Source organism: Pleurodeles waltl, chromosome 4_2, assembly GCF_031143425.1.
Source record: "Pleurodeles waltl isolate 20211129_DDA chromosome 4_2, aPleWal1.hap1.20221129, whole genome shotgun sequence".
Taxonomy (NCBI): Eukaryota; Metazoa; Chordata; class Amphibia; order Caudata; family Salamandridae; genus Pleurodeles; species Pleurodeles waltl.
The window spans coordinates 590,991,254-591,015,199 of record NC_090443.1 but is presented as its reverse complement, the minus strand read 5'-3'; the positions used below and the strand labels follow the sequence as shown (position 1 = coordinate 591,015,199).

General features: G+C 43.7%; 1 protein-coding gene across 1 annotated transcript in view; it reads left to right on the top strand.

The window, feature by feature from the left end:
- DPYD (dihydropyrimidine dehydrogenase) overlaps positions 1 to 23,946 on the top strand; it is a 3,199,941-nt gene that overhangs the window by 2,517,221 nt on the left and 658,774 nt on the right. The window contains exon 18 of the mRNA XM_069232136.1: positions 8,549 to 8,668. Coding sequence (XP_069088237.1) covers positions 8,549 to 8,668 — 120 coding nt within the window. The remainder of the gene's footprint in view (positions 1 to 8,548; positions 8,669 to 23,946) is intronic.

The window sequence follows — 23,946 nt, the reverse complement described above, 5'->3', positions numbered from 1 at the left end:
GATGCATCGCCTTTGCATCGCTCACCAATTCTTGCTCAATCCAAGGTACTTTTTCAGGGGCTCTGAGGAAATCCTGTAGCTGGCCTGCCCTCCATCACGGTTGGCCTCAACTTTGGATCTACTCCAGTCTATCGCAACCTCAATTAACATCTTAGCACTATTGAATTTAAAGCAGTACATTGCAGTTTATTCTTTAAAAATTCATATCTTGAGATCTACTTATTGGACTTTTCTTGTTTTGGTCTTGTTTTACTGTGATAAATATTCTCTTTTTTTTTAAATAGTGTGGAGTCTTTTTGTGGTGTTTTTCATTGTGTTTCTGTAATGTAAGTGTTGCACAAATACTTTACACATTGCATCTTAAGTTAAGCCTGATTGGTCTGTGCCAAGTTACCGGAGGGTGAGCACAGGTTAATTTAGGTTGTGTATCTGACTTAGCCTGACTAGGATTGTGGTCTCTGCTTGGACAAGGTACACACCTCTGCCAACTAGAGACCAATTGGTTACCTAGGGCCTACCTCTGGGATGACCTCTATATAGAAAAAAGGGGAGTTTAAGGCTTGGAAAGTACTTTAGAATGCTGAAGTGGCAGTGCAACTGCACACACAGGCCTTGCAATGGCAGGCCTGAGACATGGTTAAGGGGCTACTTATGCGGGTGGCACAACCAGTGCTGCAGGCCCACTAGTAGCATTTAATACAAAGGCCCTGGACACATGTAGTGCACTTTACTAGAGACTTATAAGTAAATTAAATATTCCAGTTGGGTATGAGCCAATTTTACCATGTTTTAGGGAGAGTGCACATACATGTGTTCTGCCTTCCTTCTTATCTCGTATCAGAGCTTACAGAACATATCAAGAATGCACTTCTGAGTTCAAAGAAGACCTTTATTGTTGTTAATTCTTCCCCACCCACAAGTTTGTGAGAGTCGAATTAATAGATTTCAAGCACACGTTCAAATGAGTAAAAGTATTGCAGCAATGAAAACAAAATATATCACAGTACTTCTCAGTTGCAATGTACACAGCAGGTTATATTTATAAGATATTGATAAGATATTGAATGCAAAGCAAAACAAATACTTCACCGAGAAACTATTTACTGCTTCATCTTTCTGGGGTCTGCAAGTTGATGACTCCGGTCAACTGCGAGAAAGAGATTATCTACCCACACGAGAGACTGGCAACTGGCGCCAAGTTCCAGTCCGAAGTCCAGCAGATTCGAATCTAAATCTCTGAAGCCCGAGTCATCCCTACAAAAGCGTGCCCCCTCCTCTCGGACTTGGGAAAAACTATGCAAGCCTTTGGAGACTGGCCAGATCTCCTAGACTCCTCCTCTTCCCAAGCCTGAGCAGAAAGGAAAACACCAAATGTACCATCTCTTATCAGGTCTAGTCTAGTGTGAAGAAAACATCTTGGTTCATCTTGTGGAAAAACATAGCTTGGAAAAATACAGACATCTGGGATGTTTCAACTGCAATGTCTAACTCCACGTTAAAGGCAATAGGCAGCTAACCTAAATATCAAACGTAATGTCTAATGTCATGTCAAAGCCAATAGGCAGCTGAGCTGAATACAAAATGTAATGTCTAATATCATGTCAAAGCCAATAGGCAGCTGAACTGAATACAGCATGTCAAAGCCAATAGGCAGAATACAGAATGTAATGGCTAATGCAATGTCAAAGCCAATAGGCGGCTAAACTGAATACAGAAAGTAATAGCTAATGATATGTCAAAGCCAATAGGCGGCTAAACTGACAAAAAATATAATGTGCTACTGGTGAACATTGAGCAACTAATATGCGCAGTGGTGAAACACAAAGTCATTGGTCAAACAAAATTAATAGCATCACAACATGTCCTAAAGCCAGCAAAAATGAGGTCAGAAAAAGAAGAGCAGGAAGGCATAAAGTTAGGGGATGCCCCTCAGAGAGGCCATTTCCAACAAAGTGGCAGTTTAAAACTGCTCAAGTGGCATTTTTGTCATTTTGGTCTAATTATTTATAAAAAAAATTGTCTATTTTTCTAACCTGGTTTGGAGTCTTTTTGTGTTTTTTTCATTGTGTGACTGTGTGTGTGTGTTGCACAAATACTTTACACGTTGCCTCTTTAGGTAAGCCTGACTGCTCTGTGTCGAGCTACCAGAGGGTGAGCACAGGTTTTTATTATATATTTTAGCGTGTATCTGACTTATCCTAACTAGTGTGGTAGCCCCTACTTAGACTATTTGCATACCCCTACCAACTAGAGACCCAATTTCTAATTATACCAGAGATCTAAAGAATGAGAATGTCTACTTGCAGCACACAAGGACAGTTAGCAGAAAGCTGCACACCACTCACCTCATTAATATTAATGTGGTGGGAGTTGGCTTGCAACACCAAGTGATCTGTCGTGAATGATCGGATGGAGGGGGGTTTAAGACACTGGTCCTACATCCCAACATTGTGCCATCATAGTAACTACAAGAAAGTACCCTCTTTCTTGGCATGGTTACCCCCTTTTTCTACCTGATGTCAGTGTGCTTGACTGTGTTCACTGGGAATTTTCTAACTCCAAAACTCTATATTTCACCCGAATTGGCATACTGGTGCCCCTTTATAGGTCCCTAGTATATGGTACCTAGGTACCGAGGACATTGGGTTTCCAGGGGATCCCTATGGGCTGCAGCATATATTTTGCCACCCATAGGGAGCCCACGCAAAGGCTTCTGCAGGACTGCCATTGCAGCCTGCGTGAAGAGGTGCAAGCACCTTTTCACTGCCATTTTCACTGCATCAGGTCACCTATAAGTCACCCCTATAGCAGGCCCCCCAGCCCTGAGGGCAGGATGCAAAGTACATGCGTGTGAGTGCACCCCTGCACTAGCAGAGGTACCCCATGAACTTCAGGACCATTTTCCCAGACTTCATGAATGCAGGTATGTCTTTTTACACGTGTACTGGCCTCCGCCCGGCTGATCCTCGACGTACCCCGCCGCAGCCACATCTCCCACCACCTGAGAAACCTTCACTGGCTCCCCATGGACAAGAGGATCACTTTCAAGCTTCTTACCCACGCTCACAAAGCACTCCACTACACCGGACCAGCCTACCTGAACAACAGACTCAGCTTCTACACCCCCACCCGTCAGCTCTGCTCCACAAACCTCGCCCTCACTCCCCGCATCCAACGAAAGACCTCCGGCGGCAGATCCTTCTCATACCTCGCTGCCAAGACCTGGAACACCCTCCCTACCAACCTGCGACAGACCCAAGACCTACTCACCTTCAGAAGACTCCTCAAGTCCTGGCTCTTCGATCAGTAACAGCAGCTTCCCCCCGTCTCCCCCTCAGCGCCTTGAAACCCTCACGGGTATGTAGAGCGCTTTATAAATTCAATGATTGATTGATTGATTGATTGATTGATTGATAGGTCACTACTCATGTCCAGCTCCATAACGGTAACTCTGAAGATAGGCATGTTTGGTATAAAAAATGTTGGAATCATACCTCAAGACTTTTGCAAGCAGTGGTTGTATCATTCCATGCACTCTGGGGGCATCTTTAGAGGACCCCCTGTACTGCCATTTCAGCCTGCAGAGGATTTCCAGGCAGCCCCAGCTGCACTAATATGGAGCGCCTCCCTGACCTCATGGAGTGTGAACCTGATAGCTAAACTGGGGGACTCATCATACTGTCTATCCCAATTATTTCTTAGAGGGTTCCCCTGAAAGATTCTGCAAAAATAATTCACCCAGACCTCAGGGGCGATATTACAGGCCAAGCCATCTGCTGTTTCAGATTCAAAGAGACCCCTATTTACAACCTTCCAAAACAGGCCAGGATTCTTGTGCTCTACTGCCTGTTCCAATTTCTCCCAGGCTAGTTCCTTAAGTTTTAACTTTCTAGCCCTAAGAACACTTTTGTACTTAGCCCTCGCATCACTAACATGATCCATATCTCTAGGGTGGTCTTTAAGGGCCCTTTTCAAGGTTTTTCTTGCATCATAGCAGGCCTGACTGAACCAGCCACCATAATACTTGCAGGGGGACTGAGCGGCTGCAAACAGACAGTCTTTAAAGGCTTTGTTCACTCTAAGCATCGCAGCCATTACTTCCTTCTGACTAGAGGTCGCTACCAGAAGTGTACCCATGATCAAATTTAGGTTATCGCCCACCACCCATACTACTACTTGCTGGATATTTGCCTGTTTCCAACCAACTTTCCTGCCCAGGTCTTTTATCCTCACTAACGCAGGCCCTCCCCTCCCAAGTTTGCATGAGGCCTCTGGAAAATTAAAGCAGCCGTGAGGGGGTTATGATCACTAAGGTGCTTCCCTACCTCTCCTCCTATCACCAGATCTTTTAATGGTGGAGACAAAAAAAATATAATCAATTGTTGAACCAGACCCTCTACCAACAAAGGTTGGGAGCTGATAAGTGTCCACCATTTCAGTATCTCAAATATTCAGAAGGCCCATATTCCTTAATCCCTTAATCAAAACCCTGCCCCTAGAATCCTGTGCACCCTCAGCTGAACAGTCCTCATAATCAAACTCAAAGGGGATTACCACTGTGCTATGTCGTCCTATCTTGGCATTAAAATCTCCTGACACAATAGCACAGAATTCCATCCCCACCTCCTCCATTCTACACTTCAGTACCTGAAGAACTGAAAAGAGGACCCTGATTTGGCACCCCATATCCCAGACAGCATTATAGAAATTAACCAAAAGAACATTAAAATTGCTAGGGAAAATTAACCAGACAATCAATATGCCCTGATGGTTAGAGTTAATTTGAAATGCTCTCACTATTCTAGAAAATCATGTTAGGGTAACCAGACCACCTTTAGGGCAGCCTCCGTAAGACCAAACCGCTGGGACTGCAGATCTATAATATCCGTCCCAGGCTGCCTGCCCATCTGACCAGGTTTCTTGAAGCATAATAAAATCATAATGAGCCAAACTCCTAACACATGCCTGATCAGATAACTTCGTATCATACCCTGCAACATTCCATGAGATAAGACAGCACTGTGTGATCTTCCCACCCTGCGTCACCCTAGACATATCAGCATTGAGGGGTACTACCAGACTTGCTGTCTGTCTCTTTACACAGCGTCAATCCACCCCCTCCAGATCAGGGGTTCTGATGATATCAGTTCTCCTACTAGTTGGCTGCAGAACACACTGACCTTGATGGGACTTCCTACATGTCCCATGTGAAAGCTCAATACCCTGCCGCATATGATTATAAAAATAACCCAGCGGGACCATACAGATCTTTCCCTCTCTTGGGGAGACCATACTTTGTGTAGAGAGAAGCTGTTAGGCCAGGCTGGGATATCTACAATTTAAAATAATGCAGTCCCCGTTTCCTTCTTTTTCTTGAGGCCCAACCCACTCAATTCTTCTAACAAGCAAAATAACCCTAAAGTCTTTACAAGCAAAGTCACAGTTTTTCCTCAGCCAGTGGCCAGTCTTACTGGAGCCAGGAGCAAGAGCAGGGACATTTGTCATCACCACCACATAGGGGGCACAGGCCGGAGGGAATTCCAAGCAAACCAATGGGGAGCTTTTCTTAGACAAATGCTTATTTTGGTTTCTGCCGCTATATTCGGATTTCCTCCCATTCACCACAACCCCAATGTCAGGTTGCCTGCCACCACTAGGTCTAAATTCCTCCCTCATACCTGATGATAGAACAATGGGTGAGGCCGGCACAGTCTCCGCACACGACCCTGTGCCCCTAGATTTACTAGTTAGCTGGTTGTCGTATTACTCTCTCCAGAACCCCTGGAGCATCCTCATGCTGAAGCACCCCATTGCTCAGTTGATTAAAACAGCTAGGGTCCAAGGGAGCACCTGTGGGTTGGCTAAGCCTCTCCAGCTCACACAGCCGGGTGACTGCTTTTTCAATGACCAGTAATTTTGCCAGAACAGGAGACAAACTGGCCTCAATCATCTCCTTGAATTTCGTCAGTAATTCATTTACACCACATCCGAGGGGCGGGCAGGAGTTAATGCTATCTTTTAGGCCCATAGAACTTTTAAAAAAGGAGAATTTAGTTTTGTTCCCAGCTTTCTTCAATACTTTTTTCTTTCTTGGGGTTGCTGCAGCTATCCAAGGGACAGGCCGGGGGAGTGACTATTAAGAGCCTCTTACGCTTCCTGAGAGGCCCAGGCCCACCACAAGCCCCTATTTCTACAGGTAAAGGAGTTTCAGAAACAACACATTGCTCCCTCCCAGAATAAGCCACTTCATCCTCCAAAACTCCTGAGGCATCATTTACTGCAGAGGCTTGGCACCAATCATCCATCTCCAAGGAAACCCTCTTCTCCGCCAGATCAATCTCCTTGGTCACAACCCCAACAGCTCTGGCAAGAAAAGAAGTCAATGTAGTGTTTGAGCTACCTGCCTTCCACTTAAGGCTCCGATTTGCTGGTCCTTTTTCCTACCCATCCTTGCAAAGTACAAGAAATGCCATTTAAATGGGCAGGTCAGCTGCAGTCACAAGTAAATATAGTTTTGAGTTTCAGGGAGAATCCAAAAAACACTGGAAAATACTTTCACAAACCAATGCAAATGTTCTTGCACTCACTCTTAAATGCAGGAATTAAGTGGGGAGGCCCAGCCCGGCCTCTGTCGGTCAATGACGGGCAAAGGACGGGCCTGCCCTTGGCCCGGGCTTTGCCCGGGCGCGTCCCACACGGCGGCAGAATGCCTTGCGCCATGTAGCGCTTACTGGGGCTGGCTCTGCCCCCTGTCTCCTCTCCTTCACCTTCTGGGACACAAAGCCCAAAGTCCCAGCAGTACCGCACGACAATAGGATGCCTCGCGCTATATAGCAATAACTGGGGCTGGCTCCGCCCCCTGCCTCCTCTCCTACACCTTCTGGGACACGGAGTCCCAAAGTCCCACCAGTACCGAACGCGCGTCCCGCATGGCAGTAGGATGCCTCGCGCTATGTAGCGCTCACTGGGGCTGGCTCCGTCCCTGCCTCCTCTCCTTCACCTTCTGGGACACAGAGTCCCAAAGTCCCAGCAGTACCGCATGGCAGTAGGATGCCTTGCTCTATGTAGCGCTTACTGGGGCTGGCTCCGCCCCCTGCCTCCTCTCCTTCACCTTCTGGGACACGGAGTCCCAACAGTTCTGCACGCGAGTCCCGCGCAGCAGTAGGATGCCTTGCGCTATGTAGCGCTTACTGGGGCTGGGTCCGCCCCCTGCCTCCTCTCCTTCACCTTCTGGGACACAGAGTCCCAAAGTCCCAGCAGTACCACATGGCGGTAGGATGCCTCACGCTATGTAGCGCTTACTGGGACTGGCTCCGCCCCCTGCCTCCTCTCTTTCACCTTCTGGGACACAGAATCCCAAAGTCCCAGCAGTACCGCACACGCGTCCGTATTTTCTTTCATGTGTGTGAGTACTGTGTGACTACAGTGGTATTGCTTGAGCTTTGCATGTCTCCTAGATAAGTCTTAGCTGCTCATCCACAGCTACCTCTAGAAAGCCTGACTTCTAGACACTGCCTATACTACACTAATAAGGGATAACTGGACCTGGTATAATGTGTAAGTACCATAGGACCCACTACACACCAGGCCGGCCTCCTACAGTAACCCCTGTTTTTTAAAGGGACATGAGTAACAAGCAACAGCAAATGCCACAGTGAGCTTATGACATGAAGGGAGTGCAGTAACAGCCCATAGGACAGTTATCTGCGCCTCTTAACGTCCCCGCCCTTCAGAAGCAAAATGTAGTGTCAACTTTTTATAGTTTTCTCTTTTTCAAAGGTTAGTGCTTTCCTTTCGCTGCAGCCACGGAAAGTGGTTGCAAATGTATTTGTGCTTGCCTTTGTGAATCGCTGGAGAAGAGTAGGCGCACCCTAAATGATGAAGAAAGGCTAATGTGCTTTGTATCTCCTATTTATAGTCTAACGTCGTTAGAAGTACTAAAGGGTAGCAGATTGTGCTTTACAGCTCCTAATTGCCATTCAAAACTGCAAAATCCTTTTTTTTACTGTGAATGCGCAAACTTCCTTATGCAGGCTTTTTCAAGCTGCTTTCATAGCCCTTTTGACTGTGGAAATGGTCAGAGATTTATCCCCGTCACGTTCTGGGATAACACTTCTTTCAGGGCGTATCAAGACCAGACATTCTGTGTATCCGAAAAGCCCTTACTTTTTGGCAGTTGGCAGTGCCAGGAGCGGGCTTCTGAGAAAAACGTAAGACTCCGACACTTATTTATCTACAAATTAAGCATTGGTGGTAGTGAGAACCGCACTCAAGTGTGAAAAAGTCAAATAACAGTCCCAGAATACTTCTGGGAAAGTTTTTGAATTCTAAAAAACAGAAGAGTACATTTACACGCAATCTAAATTCTGGCTATATTTTTCATTTTTGTTTATTTAATTCATAAAGTGCACTATATCGCCAAACACTTCTTATTGGCATTAAAAAATACCGAACAAAAAGTAATTGGGGCAGATGTAAGAATTGTTTGTGGTTATCCATATTGTCCCCCCCCCCCCTCATTTATTTTTATGCTGTATGTTTCTCGCAGGTGGTGCAGATGGCGTCACTGCAACCAATACGGTCTCAGGACTAATGGGACTGAAAGCGGATGGCACACCATGGCCTGCTGTTGGTGCAGGGAGGAGGACAACATATGGTGGTGTGTCTGGTAGGTGATGGCCTGTACCTTGCACTAAGCTTCCTTAGAGAATGGAAGAACTTTCAGTAGGTGCTTGTCAGATGCGAATATTGTGTCTTTTGTAACATCTGAAAGCTGGCGTCTCCCAATGCCCATGACAGATGGAAAGAATGTGCATTAAAAATACTTTTCTCTCCCTTTCATAATAGTAACGTGGCAACAGAATACAGGTATCACGCCACGTGGGAGTAAAATAATCGTGTTTGTGTGCTGCCACTGTGCTGTTACACTTTTTCAGTCTGTCGCGTTTGTCATGCAGTACGTACAGAGGCTAATTAAAGGTCACGGTTAAGGGATAATGTAAGCTGTAACCCCTTGTGCTTCTGCTATATACATCATAATAAGACAACCCACTTTCTGCAAGGAAGGAGACTTCTGCAGTTTTTTCTAGGAGTGCAGATTTGATATTTATCGTGAAGAGAATCGTGTCCTGCCCATGCAAGGGAGACTTGTTACAAAATGGCCGCCTGTGGCCTATCACCACTACAGCGAGCGTGTTACCTCATATTAAACACAAAGGGTATTCTACAATGCATTGATCGAGTGCTCAATCATAAAATAAAATAAAAGACACACAAATTGATCAAATAGTTGAATAGGCTGGAAGCATTTACTAATGCACTAATCTATTGACCTCTGGTGAACCCTGTCCCCATGACAACCCAGTTTTAGTCTTTAAAGTGCTGCCCTGTATTCTGTACGTGTTGTCTGTCTGATGAGGGGTAGCGTAATGATAAGGAAGTATTGCAACATGTGCAGGAAGTATTTTGGAGCAACACCAAGTCACACAAGGAAATGCTAAAATTGAGTGTGTTTGACATGCAAGTCTTTATGGTGCATTTCTTTTAAACAAACAAAAAAACACACGTTTCACGAAATCACATCTCACTGTTTTTCAGGCATGTATTGTAAACACCTTCGCGAAAAGCGAATACACTTTATTTGTGTGTGTGTTTTGCACAATGGCACAAAACAAAGCAATTAATATAATGACCGAAATATTTCTCTTTTTTCAGTGAGTAAGATTAACGAGTTTTTACTCTGGGAAAGTGGATGAACTGTTCTTGGTGCTTTCTTGTTTCCCTTGTCAGCTCATTTCAATTTTTTCTATACTGCCATGTTGACAGCAGAAGAATAAAGGAGGTCACTGAGGGTGTTGAGCATTAAAAATGTATAACTGAACTATTGCTATAGTATTTCATAGATGAAACAAATTTTCCTTTTCCATTTTGACAGCAGCTTATGAATATTTCCTATTGCAACATCAGTCTAATAAACCTGCACAATTACAATATTACAAAAATACGTTTCCTAAATGCCAAAACTTTAAAATGTACTCTGTCCGTAAACATGATTTACTCGCCAATAATTGCTATGTATGGGTAGGGCCTGTAAAATCTATGCATTTGAAACAAGGAAAGTGCTGCTACAACTCTAGATTTTACGAGTAAATGTTGCCTCACAGTACATTTTCTGAAAGAAATCATCCACAGCTTATCAATGGACACATTTAATGTAACTGCACAGACGTACTATTTTCTAATGGCTTGCAGAACGGTAAGCTGAACGACTATTATGCGAATAATGGTGAAACAGTCATATTACAGAAATTTAAGAAATATTTAAAAAGACCAGCGAGCTGAGGTTTATATAACCCGAGGCGTTAATTTTCGTGATTAATATAGCCAGTTAGTTGGTTTATAGTCCGCTACAGAGAGCAATAGAATGTTTGATTAAAAGCAGGAACGTAGAAGCAATCAGTATATCGGAAGGGCTATTTTTTCTGTGGGAATATACTGCTCCCGGCTAATATTTTCTAATATTTGTCAATAATATTTCTGGATGAAATTCATTTCAAGTAGGCAGAAAACCTTCCTTGCCAATTATATGCTTCAAATTTCACAATTGATTGTGGTCGGGAAACTTTTAAGTGATCCTCACCATTCCAAATTGGACAAAATCAGTAACAATCTCTAACGTCCTTAGAAGATTCGAGAGTCAATCAGCATGTTAGAATTTCGAGTCCCTTAATGTTGTATTTATAAAACGATGTTTTCTTTTTAACCATGCACTTTACATCATACCACTCACACCTCTTGAGCAGATATCTCCATCAATGGTGAGGAGGCAACTCGCCTTTATTATGTCACTTTTGCAGGGCCCCTGCATGCGATTTGCTTCGTCATGCTCGAGAGCTGATTATTACGTGACTGACAGATGACATACGTGTTTTTGCTGTTCGGGAATCTATTTCTCACCTCAACAGGTTAGAGATTTGTACAGTATTTTGTGAGAAATTACAATTCTGCATCTACTGGTAACAGCAATAACCAGCTGAAGGTAGATGGCAAGCTCTCAAATAGATTGCATGTTGAAGTACTTGCACCACCGCCACTTCCATCAGATATAAATGTTTTGTTGTTGCTACTTGACATGTGAGTAGTCAGAGATTGGAAGCAAGAATAGTCTCACAAGGGGCCTTGATGGGAAACTCTCCCTGACATCAGGGCAGAAAAAAAGAGCCAGGACAGGACATCCAAAAGAAGGAGTGAATTCTGAAGACTCAGGAGTGCAAGCAAACCAAGATGGCCACTTATCTTTGAGCATTATCATATACATCATCATACATGATTACAAACGATTATTTGAAGACAACAGGAATTGGCACTGGTGTTCCTGCTTGACGGTCCTGGGGTGGTTGTAGGAATGAAGAAGCCTTTCATATATCTTCATTTTTATTGGTGGGCCATTATAAGTGACACCAGTTGCTTTCTGCGGATGACTCAGACATTTGTCTGATGTGACATGGCAAAGACCTGCCTTTCTACAATGTATTATGGGAAAAATGTCTGGTTTAAAGAAAACACTTCACATCTATTTTAACTGCAGCACTAATACATAGAATATGGGCCTGATTACAACTTTGGAGGAGGGTGTTAATCCATCCCAAATGTGACGGATATACCACCCGCCGTATTACAAGTCCATTATATCCTATGGAACTCGTAATACGGTGGGTAGGATATCCATCACATTTGGGACGGATTAACACCCTCCTCCAAAGTTGTAATCAGGCCCTATATTTTAAATGAAGTAAGATTTATTTTTGGTACTATTGACTGATTTCTTTTCGATATAAATGCCCAAAGGGGGAAAGTTGAGATAATCTCCTGGGCTTGTCCACCACAGACATTATACTGAACCAACCAAAACAACCAGAGAAAAGTAACAAATAAGCCTTGAGTGTCTACTGCGCTGAAAGAAGGTATACCCCATTATCAAACTGAAATACCCATTATAGCCCTACAGCCCTCATCAGTTCAGAGGTAGCATGACTCATCATCGAGCCCCTCCTAAAATATGTGTACATAGCCACTAATGTAGCTTCTATCCTGGTAGGACAGGGGTGCTCTTGAGGATGGCATTTGGTCCATTGCACTTGGCCAGTAATACAATGAACTGGTGTGGGAAAGTCGATATATAAGCAAAGAGAGGGATATGGAGAAAATGTCCTCCTTGTGGACTTGCTATCTCTTATTGAGGTTGCCAGTTGGTAGGATTGAAATTGTATTGAAGAAATGTCCAACACCTCATCAGGAAGGTTTGCATGTTTCAGCCCTATATAGTGCCCTGAAATGGTGCAATGGGCTTTTTTTCAAGACCTACCCTCTCTATTATGACACCTCTTTAGGTGTGTGTTGTGGTTGCAAAGTAGGGGACGGGGATAAACATCACAACCTAGGTCTTCTAATATTGAGTCATTATTTTGTAAACTGGTGACATAAAAATGAAGACTTGGTGACATAAAAATTAAGAGTAGATTACCTTAATCTAAGGTAACCTAATCCTTAGGCCGACAACAGAGACCCAGTTGGACCCACTGAAAAAAGTACCTTAAAATCTTAGTGTGGTAGCATTGCGGTGGTTCTGAGCCACACCGTCAAATGGATGCATTGAATTTTTCCACACAACCAAGGAGATGCATTGAAGTTCCCAACACAGTGGTGGTGAGGATTCGGAGCAGAGATTCAATGGAGTTTTGGTGCAGGAGCTGGATATGTCAATGTTGAGGTGTTGCACTGGTTCTGATGAGTGCAGTGGCTGTGATGCAGAATGGGCGTCATTGCCGAGGCTGTCAACTGAGATGCAGGAACCTTGTGCCATGGGAAACACTGCGGCGCTGGTTCCAAAAGTGATGCGCAAGTTTTATCCACACAACGGGCGAGATGTGCCTCTTCTTTCCATGCAACGGCATAGATGCAGTGGTTCTGCTGAAGCTGCAACTGAAGATTTACCTCCAAAGGTCCAGGACTTGGGTGGTACCACTTAGCAGGTCAGGCTTACAGATGACAGAGTCCAATTGGGTGGGTTGGAAGTTTCTTGTGTCCCTGAGACTTCAAATCAGGAGACCAGTCGACTGGCCTTGGGTGTCACGGTTTTTAATGGTCTTACCGTCGCAGCTGAGAGGCGTAGGGGAACGGCCCTTGTTCCGGCGGGTTCTGCTCTGGCCGAGGTAGGGGCGACCCCTTCCGGTAGCCACGGTGCTGTTTGGTATGAGCGAACCACTACAGTCCGTGCCCTCCAGAAGGAGTCCCAGAGGAAAAACCCCAGTAGGGTAAAAAACCTCCACAGGAACTCCCTGAAACGAAAGGAGGACACCAGGGCGTTAGGACCGAAGATCAGGAAGGCTGTAAAACAAGGCAGGTCAGGAACACACAAGATTCGCAGAAGGAAATCAATCAGAGCGTGACTACCACCAAGGAGTGTTGCAACGCAATGGACAAGCAGTTGGAATCCCCTTATATACCCCTGGACAGGAAATAGGAAACAGGAAGTAGAACACCACCATCTTGGATTGGGGAAAAGAAAACAATAGTGAATTAGGTATGTGCGTTTAACAATGCATGCTGGGCAGAGAGGAAGTGGTCAGCATGCTGGGAAGAAAAAAGGCAAGTATAAAGTACCCCAAGTGCAAGGGTTCGGTTTGTTCTAGGAACATCGGTAAGTGGTGGGCAGGTAATGGACATGCAAGAAAAATAAATGTTAAGCGCATAATGCGCTGTATGCGGCCAGGCCTGAAACCCCCTCGGGGTCTCAGGCTCTGCCGCGTCTGCCTTTATGGCAGAACGTGAAATAAGGGAAGCAGCGAGTGCCGCGACCCCTAGACCGGCTCCTTGGAGCCTCCATGGCTCTCGCTCGAGCCACGGCAACCCCCGCGACCTGAGCGTCGGCCGCGGCGCTTACCGCGACCCGAGCGCCGGCTGCGGCGCTCTCCGCGACCCGGGCGCCGGCTGTGGCAGAATTAACGTGCCGCGCCGCGGCAACCTGAGCCCGCGGCCGCGGCGAGCGCCGCGGCATAACATTGGGAGTCACTCTGGGTAGAATAGATTAAGCCCTAGTCCTTCTGACCCAAGTAAGTAGGGCATCAGGCAGCAGGTCAGCACAGACACGCAGCAGTTCTTTCAAGGCAGTAAACCAGCAGAGTGGCAGTCCTTGCAGCAGCATAGCAGTCCTTGTTCCTGGTAGGGTATCCACAGGTCCAGAAGTGTACTGAGGCATTGTAACCAGTGGTGCCATTGAAGTGGGTGATAATTCAAAGAAGTCTGTGAAGTCTTTGAAGTGCACAAAGGTCCTCCCCTCCTGTCCTAGTTCCAGACTCACCACAGGTAAGTAGTCAGCTATTTGTGTTTGGGCAGGACATGGTCTGTTGATCTGTAAGTGTGAGACTGTGGCCAGCTCCTCCCTCCCATCCTGTCTGGATGGCCCATCAGGCCCATCAAGTCACACCTAAGAGCTCATTGTGTGTGGCTGTCTAGAGGGGATGCACAAAGTCCAGCTGTCATCCATACCAAACAAGTGTTCAGAGACAGGCTGCAGGCTCACAGGGCGAAAAGCAAGAAAATGCCAACTTTCTAAAAGTAGCATATTCAAAATTGTAACCATAAACTTGAATTTACTGTTAAAGAGGATTTATAATTACAATTCCATAGGTACTAAACATGAGAAATCTACCTCCTCCCAATTAGGATTTACATTTTTAAAAATATAATAAGGAATTCCCATTGTTAAACTATGAGGGGAGTAAGCCTCATCATACTGAAAAGTGAATTAGGGAGTTTTCACTACCAGGACATGTGAAAGGCACATGTCCTACTTTCTAATTACATAGCCCCCTGCACAATTGGCAACCTAGGGCCTGCTTTAGGGGTGACACTAATGTGATAAACAGGGAGTTTAAGGCTTCGTGAGAGGGTTTAAATGCCAAGTCGATCTGGCAGCGCAACACTGCATTCATGCTGGAATGGCAGGCTTGGGACCTGTTTAGGGGGCTATTTAAGAGGGTTGCACTATTACTGATGCAGGCCCACTAGTAGCATTCAATTTACAGGCCATGGGCATATTAAGAACACTTTACTAGGGACCTATAAGTAAATTAAATATTCCAATTAGGTATATACCAATCAATTCATGTTTAGAGGAGTGAGCACAAGCATTATAGCACAGGTAAGCAGTGGTAATCTACAAAGAGTCCTAAGATCAATAAAAGCGAACTCAACAAAAATTGAAAGCAAGACGAAAAAAGGTTGGGGGAAAATCACCCAATGCGGACATGTCTAACATCTGCCAGTTTATCATAGACCTCTGTGTCTGGGCCTGTCCAAGTGCTCAAGGCTAGACTGGGAAACCAAAAGCTGCATGGCAAAAACACTCAAAACAAGCCCAGCTCCCTTCATCTCTTCGATCAATTTCTCTCTTTCCATCCATTCTCTCTCTCCTTCTCTCCCCTCTTCTGTTCTGCTTGCTTTCTCTGTACCTTCCTCATCTTCCCCACTATTTCTCTCTTGAACCCTCTCCATGTCTGTTGCAATTAACCTAGGGGAGCTGGGAAAGGTGACATAGTTACCAGGAGCAGCCTTGGGCTTTTAAAACTGCCCTAAAGGATTCTACCCCACTGGGAAAATGCCTGGTGGAATAAAAGGCCTGTTCGGCCCTGCAAGTGCGCACATTTTGCAAGAGCTACTTCTTATCCTACTTCACATTGCTAGAATATGCTGTTTAGCTCCATTTCAAAACAGAACAGATATTTGCATGGGAAACGTATTAAAAACGCACAATAATACAATATTTAGATCTGGTGGCAAATCGCAGATTGGTGGGAGTTAGCAGTAACCTTGCAGTGTATTTATTCCTCACACAGTTAACAGTCTGCTTTTAGTAACCCCCTAAAGCACTGCTTTACCAAATCCATGTCACATTCAAATCTCTTTAATTGTGCATAGTTGGTGTGTGTTACAAGCTATTTTATACTACAGTAATGACCAAAAAGTATGTTTCTTGTTCCAATGCAAAAAGATCAAAAACTGCTTTAGACAAAACAAAAGGTGCTTTTATCTTTCTGCCTGGACATGACACGTGGCATGTATGTTTAGTAATGTTTATAACGTTGTTATTTGGCAATATGATTTCATTGGCACACTTTTAGAAAGTCACATACATTTTTTTTATGAGTAAACATCACCGTGTTCGATTAAGGGCAATAGATGTTGTAAGTACCTACTCTATCAGGACACATTTAATTTGCATATATAACGTCAACATACTCGCAACATTATCTTTCCATTATATTCTGCTGCTGTCAAGCTATTCACGGCACTTTGTCATCAGTGAACTGTGCAGACGCGATCAAAGCCTTAATAATAGATTTTCGACAGTGAGCTCGCTTAGTACCTGCCCTACACAAATCCTCACTGTTCCTGTTTGTTTCATGGCAACAAAGCAGACAGAAAGACAACGCCAGGCGCTGATTTTGAGGTGCAGCAGTGCCAATACTTGACATTTCTACGGAATCACAGTTTTCAGATCTATTTTTCATTCAACTCTATGGATTTAAATGGGTCTTGGCCAGTGGCTTGAAGATGTATTGATGCTAGGTTTCACCTACAGCTCTTTAAAAATAAACGACATTGTTAGCAGTCAAAAAATGAGAACCGCAACCTTTATTACTACTACATGCCGTTTATTGCTAACAAACCGCGGCCCTCATTTTCATATTTTAATTTAGATTTGTCCTGTACATTTTTCAAATGAACTTTATACAAAAAATTTGCAGTGTAAGATTTTCGTTTTAGGACTTTTTGTATGGCGTATTTATGAGTCAATATAAAAAAATAAAAGACCTACCAATAAATGCAAAATGAATGTACTTTGATCTCGCCGTTGCCCTTTTCATGCATTAAATATCTGATGGCATGTTTATTTATTAAATCTTCATGCGCATCTCAATTTCTCCGTTAATCATATTCATATATCGTGTTTCTGACATGATAAGTAACATTCCTTCAACCTGGATACAAAAATGGCTGCTGTATTGAGCGCCACATTACCCACTATGTACTGTACTTATCTGAAAGGAGTGTGTGCAAGATTAATTAACGAAAGTTGCCGAGAACCAAGTACTCCTGAATACTGTCAAGTTTTCAATTTTATGTTAAATATTTTCCAAAGGCCAGACCCTTAAATCTCAGGGGCTGCACCAAGCAGCGAGCTTTGAATTTAACCATGGGCTAACTGCTAATGATAAGAGAAAAAGCCCGCGTTAGGTCAGCTGTAATACAGTCATTGGACGAGGCCATCAATCAACTCGTTCCCCGCGGTGCAGTCAAAGGAGCCAAAATGGCGAAAAGGGAAAGCAGAAAAACAGAGCATGGAAAGAATGAGATTATTTGATATAGTTCACTGACATTCTGGCTGAATCTCCCACACCGATGTGATAGGAATAACCAGTACCCCCTTCAGACCGTAAAGCGAGCATATTTGCTTTTACAGCCTTCAATATAAAATGACATAAATCTTCACTAATTTAGATTCAAATTAATATAACAGCTGAAGGAAATAATATATATTCACAAGGTAATTGCAGCCCCATAGAGTCAGTCTAAAAATTTAAAAAACAGATACGACTTCAAGAACATTTTCAATACACTTCATCCATAAATAGTTACATTCAAACGAGAGTTATTAATGCTGAATATACATGACGGTGTATAGTGGCACAATTTCATCAACTAACTGCATATTCACATCGGTTGTCTCAGTATCTTGTATTTTTAAAGTATTTTTTCATTCCATTAACCAGTACGAACAGGCAACTTAATGTATATTTTGATTAATATATAGTGTAGCATCTTCCCCCTCCTGGGAGCATGCAGACGAATTACGCCCCACGGCAGCTGCAGTCAGACATTACTTTATTCTTCAGTATACATTCACAAACTGTTAATTACATCATACTTTTTGTTACCACACCCTAACACCTTCCTGCAAATTATTTACTTCCTGTTTAGAGTCCGCCCAGAACCAGAATAATTCTAGTGCGCATAACAACAATATACTACATCTATGAGTCTGTGCCTGTTTATAAAAATATGTTATATGTAATTGTTTGTTTCAGGGCACGTTCCAGTGCTGTCAGAAACCCTATATCATGTCATGGATTTCACCACACCCCAAGGGTTGTAGTGAATCTAATCCCTTGTCAAACCCAAAAGCGTTCCTAGGCGTCAACTGCAATCGTAGACTTCAAACATGCCTGCTCCCAAAGCTGGGAGGTGAAAGCTATGGAAAAGCATAGTGAGCTGTCCCTGACCTCTATCAGTAGCCAAAGAACTCAGGAAACCTCGGGGTATGTGTCCTCAACACCTACTATACCTCATCACAGTTGTAGGGATTACTGAGTCGGGGAGGAGGTGGCACTTTCATATAAAGTTGGTGGAGGTAGTGAGGCATCCAAACCACCATACTCCAGCTCTCAACAGCACGCTGCTTCCAGGATAGGGGCAACCCAAATCTGGCATAATCACAAAAAGACAATTTAAGGAAGGAATCTGCCCTGCTTGGTTTCAGGCATAAGAGAACCAGTCCCTACCTGCACAGTGATGGAAGATTGATAATCACTCACACTATTCCCATTGTCCTGTTCAAGAACATCCCTACAATACTGAAATAATGAGCCTACAAAGAACATTCTGGAAACAGAACTTTCCTGTAAATATTACAGAGTAAATACAAAGATATAAATGAAAATCAAGACAATGTCATCTATTATGTTTAACTGGACAAGGCTACCCAAACCTATGATCATTTTGAAAAATCCCCCAAATTATGAGTTTCCTGTGTGACATTGACTTCAAACAATGGTAAATCAAAATTTTACTATAAATGCTCCAGTGTTTAACTGCCTGCTTTCAATAAACATCACTCATGCCTTACTGTACTCAATGAAACCCAGCAAAGTACGTGATGGAGTGCTTGTGAGAGAGCGTAGCACTTATACTCAAGATTAACATGAAATGTTTATGAACTAATGCATAATAATGCCGCATAGAAAATGTATTAATGTGTTTTTGCTAAACGTGCGCTTGAAATGTGCCCGCGGGTAGTAGCCGCCAATATATACAATGACTAATAAAACTGACTAATAATGAAAAGATGATATGTTAAAGTATGATTTTGCACTAATATTAAAAGTTATATGTTAAGGTTTTGCTAATAAATCATTAGGCTTTAGTTAGCATGAGTCGAGGCCTAGCTGCCCGGTTTCATATTAAATGTGTTTTTCTAACGTTCAGTGTGCTGACTTGCTGAAGGACATTTACTCGTATTTTTCCAAAGCTAAAGGATGAATGTAACCGTAGTAGATCCGTTCCCATGAAATTCGACTTGCTCAGTGAAACATTTTTGCCGAATGCAACAGTGTAGACTAGAACAGGTACAAGGTCGCCTAAACCGGTACAAACAATGGACCTACTGACTGAAGATGCGAGAGGACCACGAGAGTATGAAATCATACCGGCCATTCTGCCCGCTGGAAACGTCAATCATAAGAACCAATAAACTAAGTGAGAACTGTTATGGGGTGTCAATTTTGATGAAATCATTAGAAACCCATTGGATGTAGATAGTGGGGTACCGACCCCATCCAATTGGAAATTATGGGACTGTACAACAGAAAAGGGATAAAAACCTATGACTCAAGGAGCCATTGGGGAGATGCCGTTGCAAACTTTTGCTATGACCCAGGCACTTTGTCACTCTGCATAGAGACTTTGCTGTTTGGTTTTTCTAACCATCCTTGCCTTACTTTGCCCGTTAAATACTTTTCCTCCTTATGAGAGAAGTGTCCCTTTTTACCCATCTTGCTGAATTCCCTGTCTGATGGCGACTCAACTGATGTCCCGAGGACGAAGGCTGAATCTGTATGCTGACCCAATACGGAGGGTAACTAGATGATGATGAAATTGTAATTGTGTGTTTGCGTTTCCTTTCTAGGTACCAACTGCTTCTTTTGACAGAGACCATAGCTAGATGTTTTCTACATTGGCGTTACCAAATTATTTAGCATGAAGCCCAACATGCTAATGCTAATTCGAGGTTAGTTAAGGGGTTCACTAAAACGGACACAAATAGACAAATGACTGATTCAATGCTTTGTTGATCAATGCACTAATGATACTCTGCTAAGGTTATCCTATGTTGACGACATGCTATGTTCTAATATTCATGATCTTTGCCTTATTGAAATCTTATTCGAGTTGCCATATTATGACAATGCTGATTCATGGTTTTGAGACTAATAAACTTGCTAGTAGAATTGTAATCAATAGGGAATAAATATCACAAAATCATACTAAACTGGTGTTGTTATTCATGACTGAAAGGTCATGGTGGTTTCTGAGTCTTATTGATGACGTTATTGACATATTGATTAACATGTTGATCAGTTATCTCGTCCTAAGGTGTCTTCAATCAGGGTCAAAAGATTCATTGGCCTAAAACGAGTCCCAGAGTGAATAAAATATCTAGAAAGGGACACGTTAGCAGTTCTGGTAGCAGAGCGACAGTTAAGGCCCTTTGGGGCCCTAGGACGAGGGACCATTGTTTAAAAGTGTTTTTCGAAATAATGCAAATTGGAGGTATGATGGGTCTCTAAATTCCCCATGACTTTCCAGGAATCTCTGAGCTTGACTAAGTGAATTGGGTATATTCTTGGCATTTTAGTATGCGTGGTGTAAAATTTGCGCTTGCTCAGCTTATGCATATTACAGGTGATTTGTGAAGTTTGTGTGGATTTAGGCCAGGTACTGTTGTTTTAGTAGGAGTGGGCGTACTCCGCAGTATGAGAGTAGGGACGTCGGCGAACTTCATGTGAGTGTGGTGCTTTGTGCTAAAAAATTGTCCACATGGTTTTTGGTGATGTACGTACCCGGCGTGGTCTAAGACTCCGGAGTATATTGACAAGTGTAGGAGACACTTGGTTTATGTTGTAATTTGTGTGGTTTAATAGGTCAATCGGGCGTGGTTGACAAGTCGAGTTTGAGTCAAATTGTGTGATTGAAACCTTTGATGGAGATTTGGCAAGTTCTAAAGTGCACTAGAACAAACCATTGACAAGTCGAGAGTAGGATTTGCGGGTCAAATTCTGCTTGCGAGTGTGGGAGCTGAGAAGGAGAGAGTAGCGGCTGAGGCTTCAAGTGAAATCTCTGTAAAGTTCTGAAGCGATTGTGTTACCCTTCCTGTAGTAAACTTGCAAATTTGTTTTTTTTTTGTTGTTAAAAGTGCTCGCAATATATTGCATCAGTTTTGTATGAGGAGGACGAGCCGCAAGGCTTTGTCAGCCGCAGTGTGTGTGAGTGTGACGTCATTGGAGCCGCGCTGGGATAGGTCAGTTGCGGAGAGGGGTCGCGCACAGATTGGCAGCCGTCCTTGAGAGGCAATTGGTTGAGAAGGTAGGCGAAGAGTGTTCTGGGGATTAAAGTCTCTTCCTGATTAGATTCTAAACAGAATAAAAGACGCAAAAATGAAGTTTTTCAAGGCTTTAAAAAGTGCTATGAGGGGAGATACATACATTACAGCGAGTGTGGGGGAGCCTACACCGCCTGAGGGTACTCCAGCCTATATCGTAATGGAGGAGAAGGGAGTCGCGCCATGTCTTTCGTTAAAGCAGTGGTGCAAATTTACAGAAAAGGAGGGATGTTTGGTGTTTCCGGAACACAGAACGTTTAATATAAGAATTTTGGAAAATTTGCGATTGATGTTAAATGTGCAAAAACCGCCTCTAAGACCAGCTCAGTATGAGGCATTATCGGTCTGGGATTTAATGGCACTACAACAGAGGCAGCAGACATTTATGAGTAGAATGAAAAGAGCAGAAAAGGCTTTAGCGGAAGCTAAATGGGATAATGAGACCAAGATGTGGAGAAGGGGAATAGTTGACGGAATTAAGATGTTTCTGGCAATAACCCAAGAAGATGAGACACAGGGAAAGAAAGCCACTTGTAAGAAAGACAAGGGCTCTAGTAAGTCAAAGGAGACTCAGAGGTCTTGGGCAGATATGGATGATTCAGACGATGAAGAGTTTCTTAATCAGTTGTTACATGATCGCCCGCCACCATATGCCATAAATGATAGTGTACAGAGCATTAGTGTGGGTTCTGAAGACCTGGCACAAAATAAGGGAATCACGAGTACAGTGCAGGCAAGTGATACAGTTTTGATACAGAATGGTGTCAGTGTACCCACTGCACCAGGCACGCAGCTACAGTTGCAGCCACCACAGATTTAGAGGCTCTATCCTGATGTTCCAGTATTAGAGACAACTACGAGTTTGATGGTGCCGCCTGATCCAGTGTACACGGAATCAAAATTAGTGCAGATTGAGCCAACTCTGCAATTGCTGCCCCAGCCGCAGGAACATGTGGTTCCGAGTTACACTTCTGTTGCAGGATCGCAGTCAGTAGCTACAACACCCATGATGAATCAAGCTATGGGAGTTAATGCTCCACAGGGTTTAGGAATTGGGCAGTCACCAGCTGCTATATCATTGCCAATTACTGTTGGTCCACCAGTACCGCTGTATGCACAAGGTAAGCCTGGCGTATGTGACCAGGGAGTAATAACCCAAGAGGCAATAAGAGGAGGGTCTACCGGAAACTTGCAGGGACTGACACAGGGAGGACAGACAGCTGAAAGGTCTAGATCCTTGTTGGACTTTAGTCCGATTGGTGTTCCTTTGGAGACAATGAGGCAAGCAGGGTTGGGAACACTAACCACACAGGTAATGAGTACAAATACGACACAGACACCAATGATGCAGTCTGTAAATGTTTTGTTGCAAGGCTTAACAGCGCAACAATTGAACGAGAGGTTAGATAAGCTCAACACTCCACAGACTACTACAGTGACCGCAGAGAGGTCAGAAAGGGAAGAATACCTGAATTTTGTGAGACTGGGTGTAGAAGCCATGGAACTAGTGGAAGGAACAATGGGGGTGAACAGATTAGAATCATACACGGAAGCAGAATTGAGGTATCTGTGCCCCAAAATAACCAAGGAAGTGAGCAAGGTGCATCAGAGGTTGGCAAACCTGGCGGACAAATACGGCATAGATATAGAAAGTACTAAACATTTGAAGAGGTACTATAGGTTAGACTTTGAACCTAAAGACTTCGATCATATGAGATCTACTGGAATGAAGGCACATCTCAAAGAGATACTGCAGAGTGCTCAAATTTGGGGAGCATTAGAGAAGTGGGAAGGCATATGGGCAAAGAAGAGAGATAAAGAAAAGGGTGACGGCCCGGAAACAAAGCAGGCGAAAGCTGCCCCAGACACGGGGACAGTAAAGATGTTACCCATGAGAGAGACAGCTGGAGGGGTTCTAGTCCATGTACCGTGGTCCAGGGGTGACATCCTGTCATTCACATATGATTATCCCAGGTTGAGGGAGAAGCCGATAGAGTGGTACCAGCAGACAGACAGGTTTGTGAAGCTTGTGAAATGTCTCTGGGAAGACTTGAATATCCTGTTTGAGATCATAGTTCCCGCTGACTTATGGCTTGAGTGCAAGAGGGGTGTGGATTGGCCGACAGAGGAACCGGCACGGGACGAGGTTACTGGAGCACCGTCTTCTGAGGTGATGAGGTATTATCATAAAGTGATTGAGTTTTTGAAGCAGAAGGTGTCGCCGAAAGTTACTGATTGGCAGAAAATTGATCGAACGTCACAAGAGGCCAAAGAGTCAATTCATGCTTACTATGAGATGTTGTTGAAGGCATTCAAACACTATAGTGGCACTGAGGTCATAGAACCGAAAGATATGAATCACCTTGTGTTCAGGTTTGTCGAAGGGCTGAGACCAGAGATTAGCCAGATGATTAAGAATCATTTGATCTGTTGGCAAGCAAAGCCAA